Raw genomic sequence first — 14,496 nt, 5'->3', positions numbered from 1 at the left:
TTGCCACCAAAAGCATTTCCAATATGAATCCTACGCGTGCCGTTTGTTATTCACATTCATATGAAAGCAGCAGAGATTTCTCAGACATTGAAGCGAATATTTCATGATATCGAGCCTCACATTCAGAAGTCACGCAAATCTTTATAACAGAATAGAGCTAAATAGCGCGTTTGAGAGATCGAACTCTTACAAGGAAGTTAAGGGTCACTTTTTTGTTGTGTAAGGGAGCTCTGGGACCCCCGGGGGTTTCCTTTGCTACCACGTGCAGCGTAACATACGCATGCTTCAGAGATGGGACAATTTGAATGCCACGTCACTGGGGTTTTATTTATCTCCTGGATTACGTAATCCATGAGGTTTAGTAGTGAGGTACAATTCACTAGGGTTGTTAGGACTCATTCCAAAATGTTTACCATTTTAATATTGGATCGTTCGTTTTCAAATTAGTCCATCCTACCTCGTTCTTAAGCACAAAAATTGAAAGAATTTTTTACCATGAATAAAAACAAAGAACGACAGCCATTTTCGCGTAAGGTTTGTGGGCCGTTCACTTTATGATCGTCTGCTGACCAAATAATCGTTCCAAGTTACACCGACTCCAAATCGAGCCGAACCTTTGGTGCCAAATGTTATGGCTGTTGTGGTCAGTCGAAAAAGGGAGCTCTAAGGAATACTCGACGGCTTAAACAGTAAAGAGTTCACGGCGAAGAAGTAAGGCTGTGACGACGGATTGTGGTTTTGACGTTTGTGACTGCTGAGAAAATGTGGCAAATGGCTCTCGCAACAACCCTGATTTGGCCAGCAAAATAGTTGGTTTTTCGAGTTCTAGTAGATGTCGTAGCTTCACGACTTGTCTTGGTCTTATTTACCTTCTTGAGAATATGTCGAACTCGTTAAGTATTTGAAGTTGTTAACTTAAGATCTTGTGTCATCAAAATCACATTTTTATTATTTAATAGTAAACTATGAAAATTTAACATTTATAATTATCACAGTAGAAAATGATCAATACGTACATGTATTGATTAAGACGGACTTTCCTGGGGACCAAACATTTTTATACAATTTCGCTCTTTAGCTACAGTTCAACCGCACCCCTCAGAGCCCGAGGTAAAAAATCCGGACTGACACGATTGTAGCTAACCATTCGCTTACGTATTATCCGATTTGATTTCAGAGAAACGAGGAGAAGATAAGGAAAGAGGTAAGTTTTCTATGAACACTCTTCCTGAATGGCATTCAGAAACTGGAGATCTATGAGGAAAGTTGGGGTGTGGTTGTTGACGTGAGCTAACATATCACCATATGTCACACATTGACATTCCAATCCTAGCAGTATGCAGAATGTTCGTCCCATGAGCCTACAGTTTAATGGCCTTAGCTCCCACGAGTCCCACGGTAGAGTATCCGAACAAGTACTGGGAAGGCCTTAGCTTGACTCCCGATAGGAGCAGTCGAATTTCCTTTTTTCATGTATGCCTGTGTCTTTACTGAATAATACATCATTCTCATATAACGACGTGTTAACGTTATGCTGGAATAATTTGAAATACGAAACAACATTGAAGAAGGTCAATTTAAAATCTATGGGCAGGAGGGACACAAGTGGCAAGCAAGGTTATAATAACTGGTTTCATATGTAACACACCATACATGGTATGCTGTTGACTTCTTTTTTGTTTGATGTAGAGACGACTGGAGACAATGAAAGATCTGGTTGTCAAATACCTAAAACATCGCTATTTTGGAAAACACGAGTTGAAGAACGACAGGCATGATGATGCAGCGGAGACTGGGGATGCCACCATCAAAAGAGGAAAAGCTCCAAGTAATATTCAAGAAAACATTAACCTTCTGAGGAGGTTGGTGGATCGACAGATGAAAGAACTGTCTGAGCTTAATAAGAAACTTGACAGCATAGCAAAGTGAGTAACCTATTGTCTATTTATTTGTACAAAAATAAATGTACTGTAAATGGCTGGCAAATGCTCTTGGGTAAAACTTTGGTCATGTACATTGAATGGAGTCACAGACAGAGGATCTGATACTGTGAGTTTGGAGAGGTGTTAGAGAAAATTAACAACAACAACAACAACAACAATTTATTATAAGAAAAGACAAATTACAATATTACATACCCACAATTAGCAAGGGCTATTCGAGGTGGGTAGCATTTACAGTTGTTTGCCACTCAAAAGGAACAGAAAATCAACAGCGCAAAAATAGAAATGATTCATTAAACAAAGAGAAAGAGAATTAAATAAGAAAATAAATGAATAAATAAGACACTTAAATGACTAATTATTATTTAGAAAGTTAAATGCAAGCTAACTAAATAGTGACATAAAATTGATACGAGTTACAGCATTTATATCAACATACACCTCCTCAGTCTCCAGAACCTTAAAAAGCAATTCATGCAGTTTACGCTTGAAAAGTGTTTTACGTAACTTTCGTAGTTGAGGAGGAATTTTATTCCAAATTCTCGTTCCAATTCTAGAAAAGGACAGCAGCTGTTGGTTGAGTCTTGAAAGTTGGGACATCTAGTGGACAAGAGATCATGATATATTATCAACTTGTCGCAAGCTCATGCTAATCTTCTTCTTTTTCTTCTTAGAACGACTGTGGCAAGTTGACTTATAATTGGCTTTGAAGGTGAGCTGAGTTTAAGGAATGTCGAGCAGCTCTCCAATCACGTTTTATGCCAGGTGACGTTATCTGTTAATTTCAAGCCAAAAGAGAAGTCAGACTTTATTATAGCATGATCTTTAGTTTGATTCAGATGAAGCAGAAGTACTTCTGTGTGGTGTACTTGATTTTTCCCTTAAAGGAAATTGAAGCGAGGATCAGTATATAAATTATCCGAGGCAGTAAAGAGTTCTTCGTTTAATTTTAAGTTCGTTCTAAGTTTAGCAAGTACCTCCTTTCCAGCAAAGTGCATGCTGCCTTCGTGTTCAGACATTTGGCGCAAAATCACTGTTAAGGAACGGCAACCATTAGACAACACGCTTTTTTTAATTATCAAGCCCCAAAACAATCTAGCTACTGTAGGTAGACCTCTGGAACCTACCTGGAATACCGGGAAATTTTTCCGAGAGCCGCCATTTTGTTTTTGTGCTCGCGGGATTTCCTCAGCTGGCTCGCGTTATTTTGCACGCGGGTGATGCTTTCGCGTGCCTTGGGCAGCGCGCGCACATCAAAGCTCGCATAGTACGAAAACTGTAGTAGGCCAGCTTAATCTTGCTGCCTACCGTGCTATGTTAAGGGACAAGGGGGACAGTTGTCCCCCCCGTATCCCCGTGCCTCCCCCCCCCCCCCAAAAAAATATGGATTTTTGTTAACCTTTTCACTTTCTGGAGAGCTAAGTGTAGATAGTTTGAACTTTACTGTGATACTTTACTCGCTCGTCTTGATGAAACAGCAAACAAAAGGAAAGCGTCTAAAAAACAAAAGACCATCTACAGCCCCCTATTTGCACCATGTGATTGTCAAGTTTTGGAAGAGGCTACGTTTCGGATAAAGATAATTGTTCAGGCTATGGGAAACAAAGTCACGAAGATCACGTACTGCCAACATCCAGCATCATCGTGCCAATGCAGGCTGCAGCTCTGACCACACTTCAAATAATTACAGCAAAGTGAATGTGTTTTTTCTTTCTTTCTTTCTTTCTTTCTTTCTTTCTTTCTTTCTTTTTCTTTTGTTGACCATGTAATACAAGAAATTGAAGTTAAATTCTTACGACGTCATCAAGGTTTAGTGCTTGCAGACAGGTTTTCAATGGCAATGAGTATAGAGACCCGTGATCAAAATTAAATACTAAAATATTACAAGAAGGAATCAACATTTCTCTCAGTAGAGATTGCAAAGTGGAAAAAGTACTTTGAAAACATGCCGTATGAGGAAAGGCCTGCAAATGCAAATTCAGCTGGGTCTGCCTCTGACCCTCAGACATTTCCAGCCATTCACAAGATACTCGCCATTCTTTTAACTACACCCGGTATCAGTAGCGTTAGAGCTAAAGCGGTAGATCTTGCACGTCTAAAGCCAAACTGGTTCACAGCAAGCAGATTGTTGGAGTCAAGGTAGTCGTAAAGTTGAGAATGAACAGCTCTCTCAATTACTTTACTGACCGTGGGCAGGATAGAAATCGGACGGTAGTTATCTTTATCAGTCCTATCACCTTGTTTGAAAAGAGCAGTCACTTTCGCACATTTCCAAGAAGATGGGAATCGACCCTTCTCAAAAGAGAGGTTTATGATATCCCGTAGAGGTGAAGCGAGTACACTTGCTGCGTCTCGGAGTAAACGTGCACTAATGTTGTCTAGTCCAATCGCCTTGTTGGTTTTCATTTGGCGCAGCTGCTTTTCAACGAAGGCTGACGTCACAGACTTGAGAGAGAATGATGAGTTGGGAACTGTACCACACCGAATCGGTTTTGAACCACTAAAGGCCTTTGCAAGCCTCTTGCCGATGCTTGAAAAGTGATTGTTTAGAGTTTCTGCAATACCTTTAGGGTCAGTCTGCAATTTTCTATCACTAAAAACTGCATTAATTTCATTGTGGTTAGAAGGAAGTGTCTCTTTAATTGCTTTCCACATCTTGGAGCTGTCACCTTTAGCATCTTCTATCAACCGACAATAATATTCCGATTTGAGCTTCTTTTCCTCGCTATTCGCACAGTTCCTCAGGCAAACGCTGGTCTGGCATGTGTCTATAAAAAAAAAACTTGCCTTCTCTAAATAAAATGTAAAATGTATACGTTGATATGTCTGATGTGTAATTATGATGAAGATAAAAAAATACAACTATGTCATGAATTTTATTTATTCACTTCTTACATGAGCTGGTTTCTCCAACTCTTTACAACTTACTCTCACCTCCTGATCTATATTTTATACTTTCAATGAAAAAATTGTCAAATTTCACTAAACATTGGTTGCTGCTACTGGTGGAGCTGATGAATTACGTAAGATGCTCCAGTAAAATAAAATACAAAATTATGTTGTGGTGTAAGCTCTCAAACTGGCTTTCCCTAGAGCTTTATTAAAGGGCCCTAGTCAGCCACACCTTTGTTTCTGTTTATATGCGAGAATTTGGCTATTATATTTTATTCAGAGCATGTCGAAATGAATGAAATATCACTGTAAAACTACTAAAGATAATGAAACATACTTTCAGGAACAGAACTTACAGTTAAGCAATAAGATTTCGCTTCACCATGCAATATCAATAATTTCGATGGCATCGAAAATGGCGGAGGCTGACTTGGGTCCTTTAAATAGATCGAAAAAAAATTCCTGAGGGAACACATTACAAGACACGAAATGGGGCGAAGGTAAAGTGGACTTTCCAATTTGTTACTAAACAAACCAGTAAAGAACAGTAAACTAACGGGGTTGAGCTACAATAGCAATTTTTCGCAATTCACATTATTTTCTTGTCGAATCGAGAAACTAATCTTTCTTTAGATTTTTCGGGATTTTCCTGCCCAACGTTTGAACTTTGCCTGTTGCAGACTGATATTTTTTTGATTCTTGGGTCAATTCCGATAGCTGCTCCGCCACACGGACCAATGTTGGTCGCTCAGATTACATGTTGCTTTTCCCTGTGGCTCACGGTCGTCGACAAACACGACAGCGAAAAAATAATTAGTGATTAACATTTGAGCTGTAAAATTCGATTATCGCTTGATTTATTGGGATGTTGCAAATTTAGTATACTTTGGCTATGGGAAGTAAAGTTTTAGTGGTCACATGCTGTATGAAGTGCAAGAAAATGTTACATTCTCAAATAACACATAGCGCACTCGCATAGACAATAACGATGTGTTAACGTTCTTCGACAGATGTGGTATTGTATTATTACGTGGGATGCCTGTGCAGCCCACGTTATAAAATGGGGGCCGTTTGTATCCACAAATGCGCATCTTTCAATTATTAACTCGTTTTACATGTATCAAACTCAGTTTTCTCCTAGAGGGGATCTTTTTGTCTCCTATTGTCCTTATTGTCTTTAACAAAAACGGTCCAATCAGAATCCAATATCTTAGTGTAGGTCAGGAGGGATCGGAGGGGAGTTAATTACTATTGTGATAATTCAGGTCCTAGTGGTCTCTCGGTGGAACTGAAAAGGCTTGACTTTAGTGGTGTGGCCATATTGTTTTAATGTTTTAGATTCCAATGTGCCGTTTTCAAAAAGAAAATTAACCCTTTTGAAGCGGTAAATCGAAAGAATAACTTCTAAGAAGCACTCGACAGTAAAAACGGTGGAAATCAGAGAGTTCAAGGCGAAGGAATCATGCTTCTGTTTGACAGTTGTAGAACCATCCAGAATATGCAGGGGAAAGGTCATTAAGCTAAAACACAGATCGCATCACTTTGTCGAATTGATGCTTAAACGCAACTGGAAATCTACTTTACAAAAAGATTAAAGGCTTGATTGTCCATTTGTACTAAAAGTTTTCATTTAGGAAATCGTTTTGCCTGTTTTCTTTCTGTTTTTTTTTTTTTGGTGAAACGAAAACAATTTGTAATCTTACACTTTTATTTACATAACCAGAAACGTGAGTCAGGCGGCGTTATTGTAATAGAAATTCCGGTATAACGATAAGACGTGTAACACAAGGGAAACAACATAACGCTATCTTTGTGACTCAAAATATTCCATTAGCTAGGATAGTCTGCGAAGCATATAATTATAAGAATCAAGGGGCATCACACGTAAATGCCAGTATAGGCATCTTGTTGAATATTGTATTGTTAGTTCGATAATTGTCGGGGATGGAACGCCAAAGATAACAGCCTAACGTAAGGAGCGCAGTCAGAGCTCATGACTATTTACCAACACCATTGTACCATTACTATGTCAGTTATGATGATCTAAATACAGCCAACATCCAGAAAATGAATTCTGCTTAAGTCTTACTTCCGGTCTTCGTTTTACGTAAAGGAAATTCTTGGAACTCAAAAGATAAATAAATAAAAGAAGAGCGCTCGACTCAATGTTGACTTTGACATTGTTCAATACCTTGGTCAATTCAACATCGACTTTGTATTAACAACGACATAATAATAATAATAACATTAATAATAATAATAATAATAATAATAATAATAATAATAATAATTCTAATAAAATTAAATTTAGAGATACAGTTGACTATAAAAATAAGCGAAAAAACGGAACGACGTTTCGGTGTCATCCTGGCACCATTATCAAGTGAAGAATGCAACAGAAAAAACAATAATTTATACATAAAGTAAAGGTGTGAAATAGAATAAATTAAATTAAGACTAAAAGTAACTGTCCGGTGTTCGTTCAGAAGGTGTTATAAAATGAGAGTTATGTCCGTTAGACAGGAAATTCATCTTGACGGTGGTTAAAGACACGCCTTTTCATTCGAGGTGAGTTTTATCTTTTTTTACCCCCTTGAGTAGGTACTTCTGGCCCATTTGTTTTTGCGAGCTAAAAGCTTTTCGTTTTCGTTTGATTTGTTTTTCTTTTTTTAGATCTCGGTTGGGTCGATTGTAGTCTTTCTTAGGTTTTTCTCAGGTTCTTTCTTTGGCTCGGTCTCTTCCATGGTTAGCTGACCTCCTACGATTCTTATATTGGGCCATTCAATTGTTCGAAGGCTAAGTTCAGACCTCTCATCCAAATTCGATGCTCGTGCTTCCGAGCATTTTGATCTCGTGGGTGACGCCGTGGTCCACTTGCTGGCGTTGGTGGTCGTACTGTGGAGAAACTTCGCCTTTATGACCTTGGTGTTGTTTCGGCTCGTCAACTTGATATTACTATTCTTGAAATAGGCACTAATGATCTTGTTGATGATCGTCCTGAGGTTGTCAGTTCCGAGATTGATGATTTGGCCCAATTGCTCTTGGCATCTTATTCGGTACGTGTCATCGGTGTTTGCGAGGTGATACCTCGTGTTCGCACGCCGTTCTTCAACGCGGCGGCACCGATCCTTAATCAGTATCTAAACGGTGTTCTAGAGCTTTGCCCCAATGTTTTTTCCTGGCGTCACAGGGGTTTAAGTAATCCCACCGTCAGTCCTTATTTGTGCGATGGTATTCACTTGAACTCTCTCGGCCAGTACTTCCTTTATCGCAGCTATCGGGGAGCCATCTTGAAGGCCCTTCGCCTTCTTTGATCTTTTTTATCCCTGCGGTGCTCAGATTACATTTTATGTTTGTAGTAGGAATTTGAGCCCTCGTGCCTGCAGTTCATTTATTTGTGAGCATCTTATGGCCCTGATTACACGGAATGCCCGCAGGGCATGACGTGTCTAGGTTTCGGTCGGGTATCTTTTTTTCATCGTCGTAGTCACAAATCGCCACATTAATTTATGCATTAAAATATGTCCTCCCCTGGTAGGGATGTATTGTTCTGATTGTCTTCAACAAAAGCGGCTCAATCAAAATCTGTTATTTGGGCACATATCACGAGAGAGGGGACCCACTCATCCCTTCCTGTGTGACGTAAAATCATTATTTGATTTCTTCCTTAAACCTTGATTAAATTCTACCCTCTCCCAGAAGGGATTTATTGTTCTGATTGTCTTGAACAAAAACAGCCCAATCAAAATCTATTATCGGCGCGTATATCACGAGGGAGGGGACCCACTTATCTCTACCTGTGTGACGTCAAAGCAAGTCATCATTTCGAAAAGTTGTTTTTGTTCAATGGCGGCCACATGTATGAATTTAAGACTTTGATCTGCTGTTTTCAGAGAGAAAACAAACCTTTTTCAAGCAGTAAATTGAAATAATAACTTCTAGGTAGTACTCGACAGTTGAAACGGTGGAAATTGGGAGAGTTCACAGCAAAGAAACTCCGCTTTAAAAAACAGATCGAATGATCAACGCGAAGGATTAGAGCTAGAGGAGGCCAGACCAGTTCAGCAGGGTCATGACGTTATTGCATAGTTATTTCTGGCATGATTCCTAGTAACACAGCGATAAGTATCACGCAATATATCTGAATAAAACCATTCAGACAATTATTTCAATTGCCAAGGGAGAACAGTTTTTAAATATCTGCGAAACATACAATGGGGAATAATTGGGGCTAGCATTCCGTGTAATGCCATTAGAGGGGCATCTTGTTATATTTATTCCCTACGCTCGTGTTGTTCATGCGTGTTTTATGGAGCCCTTATTGCTCTTGATTGTTTATGTTTTGTTTTAGAACCCTTGTTACTCAAAGTTGTTTATGTTGAAGCCCTAGTTGCTCTTACTCAACTGTTTTATATTAGAGCCCTTGTTGCTCTTGTTTAGTTTATGTTGAGCCCTTGTGGTTCATGTTTATCTCAATTGGAGCCCTTGTTGCTCTTTGCTGTTTTATACTAGGGCTCTTGTTGCTCTCAGTTTATTGTATATTGAGCCCTTGTTGCTCATGTTTATTTGAAATAAGAGCCCTTGTTGCTCAAATTTAATTTTTTAGGGCCCTTATTGCTCTCAATTTTGTTTGCATGTTTATTTTATTTTTTATTAGAGCCCTTGTTGCTCTCAGGTTATTTCATGTTTATTTGAAATAAGAGCCCTTATTGCTGTTGTTTGTTTTAGAGCCCTTGTTGCTTAAATTTCATTTTTTAGGGCCCTTTTTGTTTATTTTATGTTTAATTAAAGCCCTTGTTGTTCTTAGATTATTTTGGTTAATATTTGCTTTGATAGGCGCCTGCGGCGACAATTTGTCAGCCATGCCTGTTTAGTTGCTTAGTGTATTCAGTGCTTGTAATTTTCCATTGCAGTGTTAGTTCTCGGTTCTGGTTTTGTTTCCTTTTTTATCTGTATTTGCCTCCTCTCCGTTCTCAAAGATCCAAGCGCCCGTCGTCTCAGGCCTTAGAGGCTTTAGTAACCTCCCCTCCGCGGCGGGCCAGAAGGCAGAATCAAGTTGTGGAAGGCAACTTGCCATCCTCGTCATCTGAGCAACAAGCTTCCCTGATGCCGGAGGTTTTGGTGTCGGCCTCTTCCGCCGCAACAGCTTCAACCCTGGCGGATACTGCCACTACCATTCTCTCTTCGCCAGTGCTGGATCAACTTGTATCCCGGGTTATCGAGGAAGTTACAAGGAAGTTCCAGCCATTGCTTGAACATTTGCGCTCCTTGCGTCAGCCAGCGCAGACTCCCAACTACACACCAGCTCCGCCTCAATCACTCTCTGCATCTTCTGTGCCTCCAGTCTCGATGCCATCCACTCATGCGCAGTCCTCTGGGTCCACCTTTCAGCACAGTCAGGGCCCAGCTTCACAGCCTTATCAGATAAATGACCGCAAGTTCCTTCTCATTGGCGGAAATTAATTGCCGAGTCACTTAAGCTACCTGATTTGGTGGCTTAAATTTAATTACAATTGCATTGAATGTTGCCGACTCGCTAAACTTAAAGAGAGTTGGAAAAGCAACTGTTTTCACGAGATTTCCGTTTGTCACTCGCTAAGTGACTTGAAAAATTGCTTGTGAAAGCATGGCCACTATAACATATATATAATTACATTAAAATCGTTTGCCGGCTAAATTAATCAATGACATTTGATCATTGCCACGGCGGTGAGGGTAAAAGGCTGAAAGAGTTTGCGGAATGGTATGTGGCATGGCGTGCGGAATGGCATAATTCTGCGAAATACGATTTACGCGGGGAATAAATTAACTGAAGAGCGCATCCTGTTTTCGCGCCAATTTTATAAGAGCAGCAGTTTTTTCGATGTTGCGGACTATTAAACAACCAAACAACTGATCGAGGATTAGAAAATATACGCCTGGGATAGAACATGTCTGATCGCTGGTTAGGAAGTGAGAGTGAAGAAATCGATGAAGTTTCGCATTCAAGGAACTAAGAATAAATTAAATTTCTAGTTGACAAAAAGAACATGGCAGCGAGTAGCCTAGACAAAAAGCAACACCAGACTGGAGAAAAAACATCAGTCTAGGGCCAAAACTATTTTGTGAGAAATTTTAAATTTAAACTCGGTCATTTTATCAGACTCTTTGACGGTTACAATTTGTACAACTCATGGGAAAAATATGTTCTACTTTTTCTCACCTCACATTTTCGTCGAGCGACGAGTACGCAAGTCACTGTTGAGCTGCTGAGCTAGCTACCTAGCTATTCAATACGGCGATTCAGGTAGCTATAGTTCAGTTACGCGTTATCGAACTATTAAGGTCTTTCAGTGTCAGACGTCCCAACCTAAAATGAGATTTAAAAGCGAAAACACCCTAGAGCAAAATAGCAGATGACAGTATGGTGTCTAATTATCGACACTGGTTGTGTGAAAGGTTGTGAAACTATTCTTATCACAAATGCATTTTGGTCAAATTGTTGTTCATTTTCCCGCTCATGATAAATGAATCATCGAGCATACAGGGTACGAGAATTGATCTTTTACGTAGGGTTTAAAAATAAAAGGAAAAAAATGTTTGTTATTTGCCCTCGGTAAAATATCAATCTTTGTCCTGAGAAGACTTCACGCTACCACGTTATTTTTGTCACCCGAAGTCGCATGGAGTAAAGTGAACATGAAATTTAATTTACTACGGGTTTACTCATAGTTCCTTGAATGCGAAAACTATAAACAGTTTTCATCCCTTTCTTTACCCTCACTTCTTCCAAATCAACAATCAGACGATCAAATCCTCGAATTGTTGTTAATATTTAGCAAGAGTCCGCAGCATCAAAAAAGCTGCTGCTCTTATAAAATTGGCGCGAAAACAGGATGCGCTCTTCAGTTAATTTATTTCCCGCGTAAATCTTATTTCGCATAATTATGCCATTCCGCACGCCATGCCACATACCATTCCGCAAACTCATTCCCCCTTTTACCCTAACCGTTGCCAGGGGCAGGGGTTATTTGAATTTCTAAGCATGAAACACTGTCGGTTGTAATCCGATAAAACCTTACTTTAAAGGAACTGCTTCGACAATTTGTGACATCTGAACACTTAACATAGCCAGGGTGTATCTTTGCGTTCTGAACTCACTGTGGACAAAAGGATGGAGCCTGAGAAAGTTTTCTCGATCCAGGTCCAGAACGAAGAAGAGGAAAGTGGCTTTGACATTTATTCAGAGTTTGTCGATTCAGTGAGGAATGGAACCAAAGAGGAAGTGATCAAGTATCTGTCGCTGATCAAGAATACGACTGACACAGCGAAGAGAGCAACAGAAGACAACGAAGATAATACATCAAACTCTCTGCCCCTCAGCCAGAAACTTTTGAAAGCGCTCGAAAGGAAAGACGCTGGTGATGTTTGGAAGCTAATAGTCGAAGGTAAACTGAAGAATGACGTGAAAACGCTTGAGAATCTAAACGAGGTGTGTCAATTCGTTGCTGATAACGAGCGTCTGAAAGAAAAACGTCTTTTGGAGCAGTTGGATAGCTTTTGTACGTGTAGCAAACTAAGGAGTCCACTAAATTGTACTTGTGGGTGCAAAAGTTGTAGTAACTGCCGTGAGGATGAACAGTCTGAACAGCTACCACTGGAAATTCAAAAACAAGAGGAGCAAGAATGGATCAAAATTTTAACCGACCCACTGTACATTAGCTTGGAGTGGTTGTGGCGAAACAACCCCAACAACGAAACAGCTAATGCTGAGAAAGACGAAACAACGGCAAAAGAAAGTAAGTTGGAAGACGTAATAGAAGCTGCCCTCCATGATGCACATCTTCTGGAGAAAATTGCCTTGTATGAGCATCACTACAGCAGAGATGAGTACACAAAGCGAGCAGAGGAATATGAGAAATTTGCCGCTGATGTTGTTGAAGAAAGCAATTTGGAACAACTGCACGTGATAATGGACGTGGAAGGAACTGGATGTTTGCTGCAGGAGAGACCTGAAGATTTCAACCAGAGTCTGAGCCTACTCAAGATTGCTGCTAATAAACAACGAAAGCGGGTTTGTGTTTTATTTTATGATTTCTGACCTTCTTACAATAGCAACCAAGTTTTATAAGGTGAAAATAGAAGCAACCAAAACTTATATACTCTTTCAAGGACTAGTCACCCTGGTAATATTTTTCTTAGAATCTTGAAGATAATTTTAACTATTGAAAATATGTTTCTGTGTCTTGATATCTAGTGACCGCGTATCAAATTTCCTCTTGATGTTGAATTAGAATTATTTTATAGCAATACAACTGAAGAACGTAATAGAGACAACAGTGATGTTTTTTTTTTTTTGTTTACGTTGTCCTATCGTCACCCGTTTTGCATTTTAGCGCATGGACGTTTGAACGGTTTTAATCTTGTAGGCCCAAAGAGAAATTTGAGACGGGTTGATGGCTTTCTCGGGATCTCAATGATTGATATGCTGTAAAAGAAGGGCAAATATTAAATTCTTGGAAAGTTGTGGGTGTTAGGCGTCATTGTGATGGAAATTCACAGCAGACAGTACTGTCCTTTACGTTATGATTAGAAAACATGATACAGAATTTGTACTCTGCCGTATAGTAACGAGCAAATCGCAAACGTTTTCAAAATGAATTGCCCAAGTTTTGTAGATCCACATTAACTTTCACTGACGAGAAGGAAAGGGAAATAAACGAACAATAAGACTGACTACTTTCAAATTGGAAAATCTGGATGATATATAGAACGACGATCGCATTTGCTTGGGCATTAGACATATGACCCCACAGGTCAGTTATCTCAGGGTCTCAATGATTGATATGTTGTCAGAAGAAGAGCAAACATTGAATTCTTGGAAAATGCTCGAGTGTTCGGAGCTAGTCTGTGAAGGCGAGTCATAGCTGACCGTATTGTCGTTCATATTATGATTAGAAAATGTGATACAGAATTGATACTTAAAATATTCAAAGCGGATACGTTACCAGTATTCATAATAAACGATAAATGTAAAAGCGTTCTCTGGTAAAACGATTTAAAAAGTTGTAAGCTTTCGACAGTCAGTCTACTGTTTTCGACGGGGAAAAAATCTGATGGGAGGGAGACAAACATGCAACAAGACTTACTCCATTTAATTTTGAAAATCTGGCTCATAAATCTATAAGCTCGAGACGTATGAGCACACCATGCCTATCAGTGTTCTAATTCGCATACATTAGCTAACTATAGTATCATACTGTTAATCTATAATGCAGCTATAGTATTTTAGGTCTAGGAAAAAAATAACTGGCAAAATTTTACATCGGATTTTGGCGAATGCTTAATCTTACTACTATTTTAATGAGAGAGGGTGTTTCTAGAACGAGTGACGGAGTAACGTACGAGAAAACTAGCGGTAACGGCAAAAATATGAACGGTCCTTGAAAAATGGAATACGAGTTACGGGATTAAAGTAAAAGTAAATTTGACGGGAAAAGAGTAACGGGAAAAATCAAGAAAGAGAAAAACTGACAGGAACAATTTGTCGTCCGAGAGAAAACCAATGGAGACGACTTGGTGCAACATCGCTTAGGAACTGGCAAAAACAGGAAAAACTTCGTCGGCATGATAGAGTTTGAATGCCTTAACCAAACTCGCCGAATTTTAATATTTCCGTAGT

General features: G+C 39.4%; 2 protein-coding genes across 4 annotated transcripts in view; both read left to right on the top strand.

Annotated features, from left to right (window-relative positions):
* LOC146488357 (short transient receptor potential channel 4-like) overlaps positions 1 to 12,002 on the top strand; it is a 59,772-nt gene extending 47,770 nt beyond the window's left edge. The window contains exons 8-11 of one of the 2 annotated variants that reach the window (XM_085123880.1): positions 1,178 to 1,204; positions 1,690 to 1,925; positions 2,618 to 2,655; positions 11,904 to 12,002. In XM_085123880.1, coding sequence (XP_084980006.1) covers positions 1,178 to 1,204; positions 1,690 to 1,925; positions 2,618 to 2,636 — 282 coding nt within the window. In that variant the 3' untranslated portion in view covers positions 2,637 to 2,655; positions 11,904 to 12,002. Of the gene's footprint in view, positions 1 to 1,177; positions 1,205 to 1,689; positions 1,926 to 2,617; positions 2,656 to 7,321; positions 8,234 to 11,903 lie in introns of those variants that run through there. The other variant, XM_085123889.1, reaches the window with a different exon arrangement.
* LOC146488356 (short transient receptor potential channel 6-like) overlaps positions 11,989 to 14,496 on the top strand; it is a 19,062-nt gene continuing 16,554 nt past the window's right edge. For both annotated transcript variants that reach the window (XM_085123862.1, XM_085123868.1), the window contains exon 1: positions 11,989 to 12,888. In XM_085123862.1, the coding sequence (XP_084979988.1) occupies positions 11,989 to 12,888 (900 nt within the window). The remainder of the gene's footprint in view (positions 12,889 to 14,496) is intronic.

This window comes from Pavona decussata, unplaced genomic scaffold (assembly GCF_977016875.1).
Source record: "Pavona decussata unplaced genomic scaffold, jaPavDecu1.1 SCAFFOLD_11, whole genome shotgun sequence".
NCBI lineage: Eukaryota > Metazoa > Cnidaria > Anthozoa > Scleractinia > Agariciidae > Pavona > Pavona decussata.
Note: the sequence above shows the minus strand (reverse complement) of the source record. Positions and strands in the feature narration are given on the sequence as shown.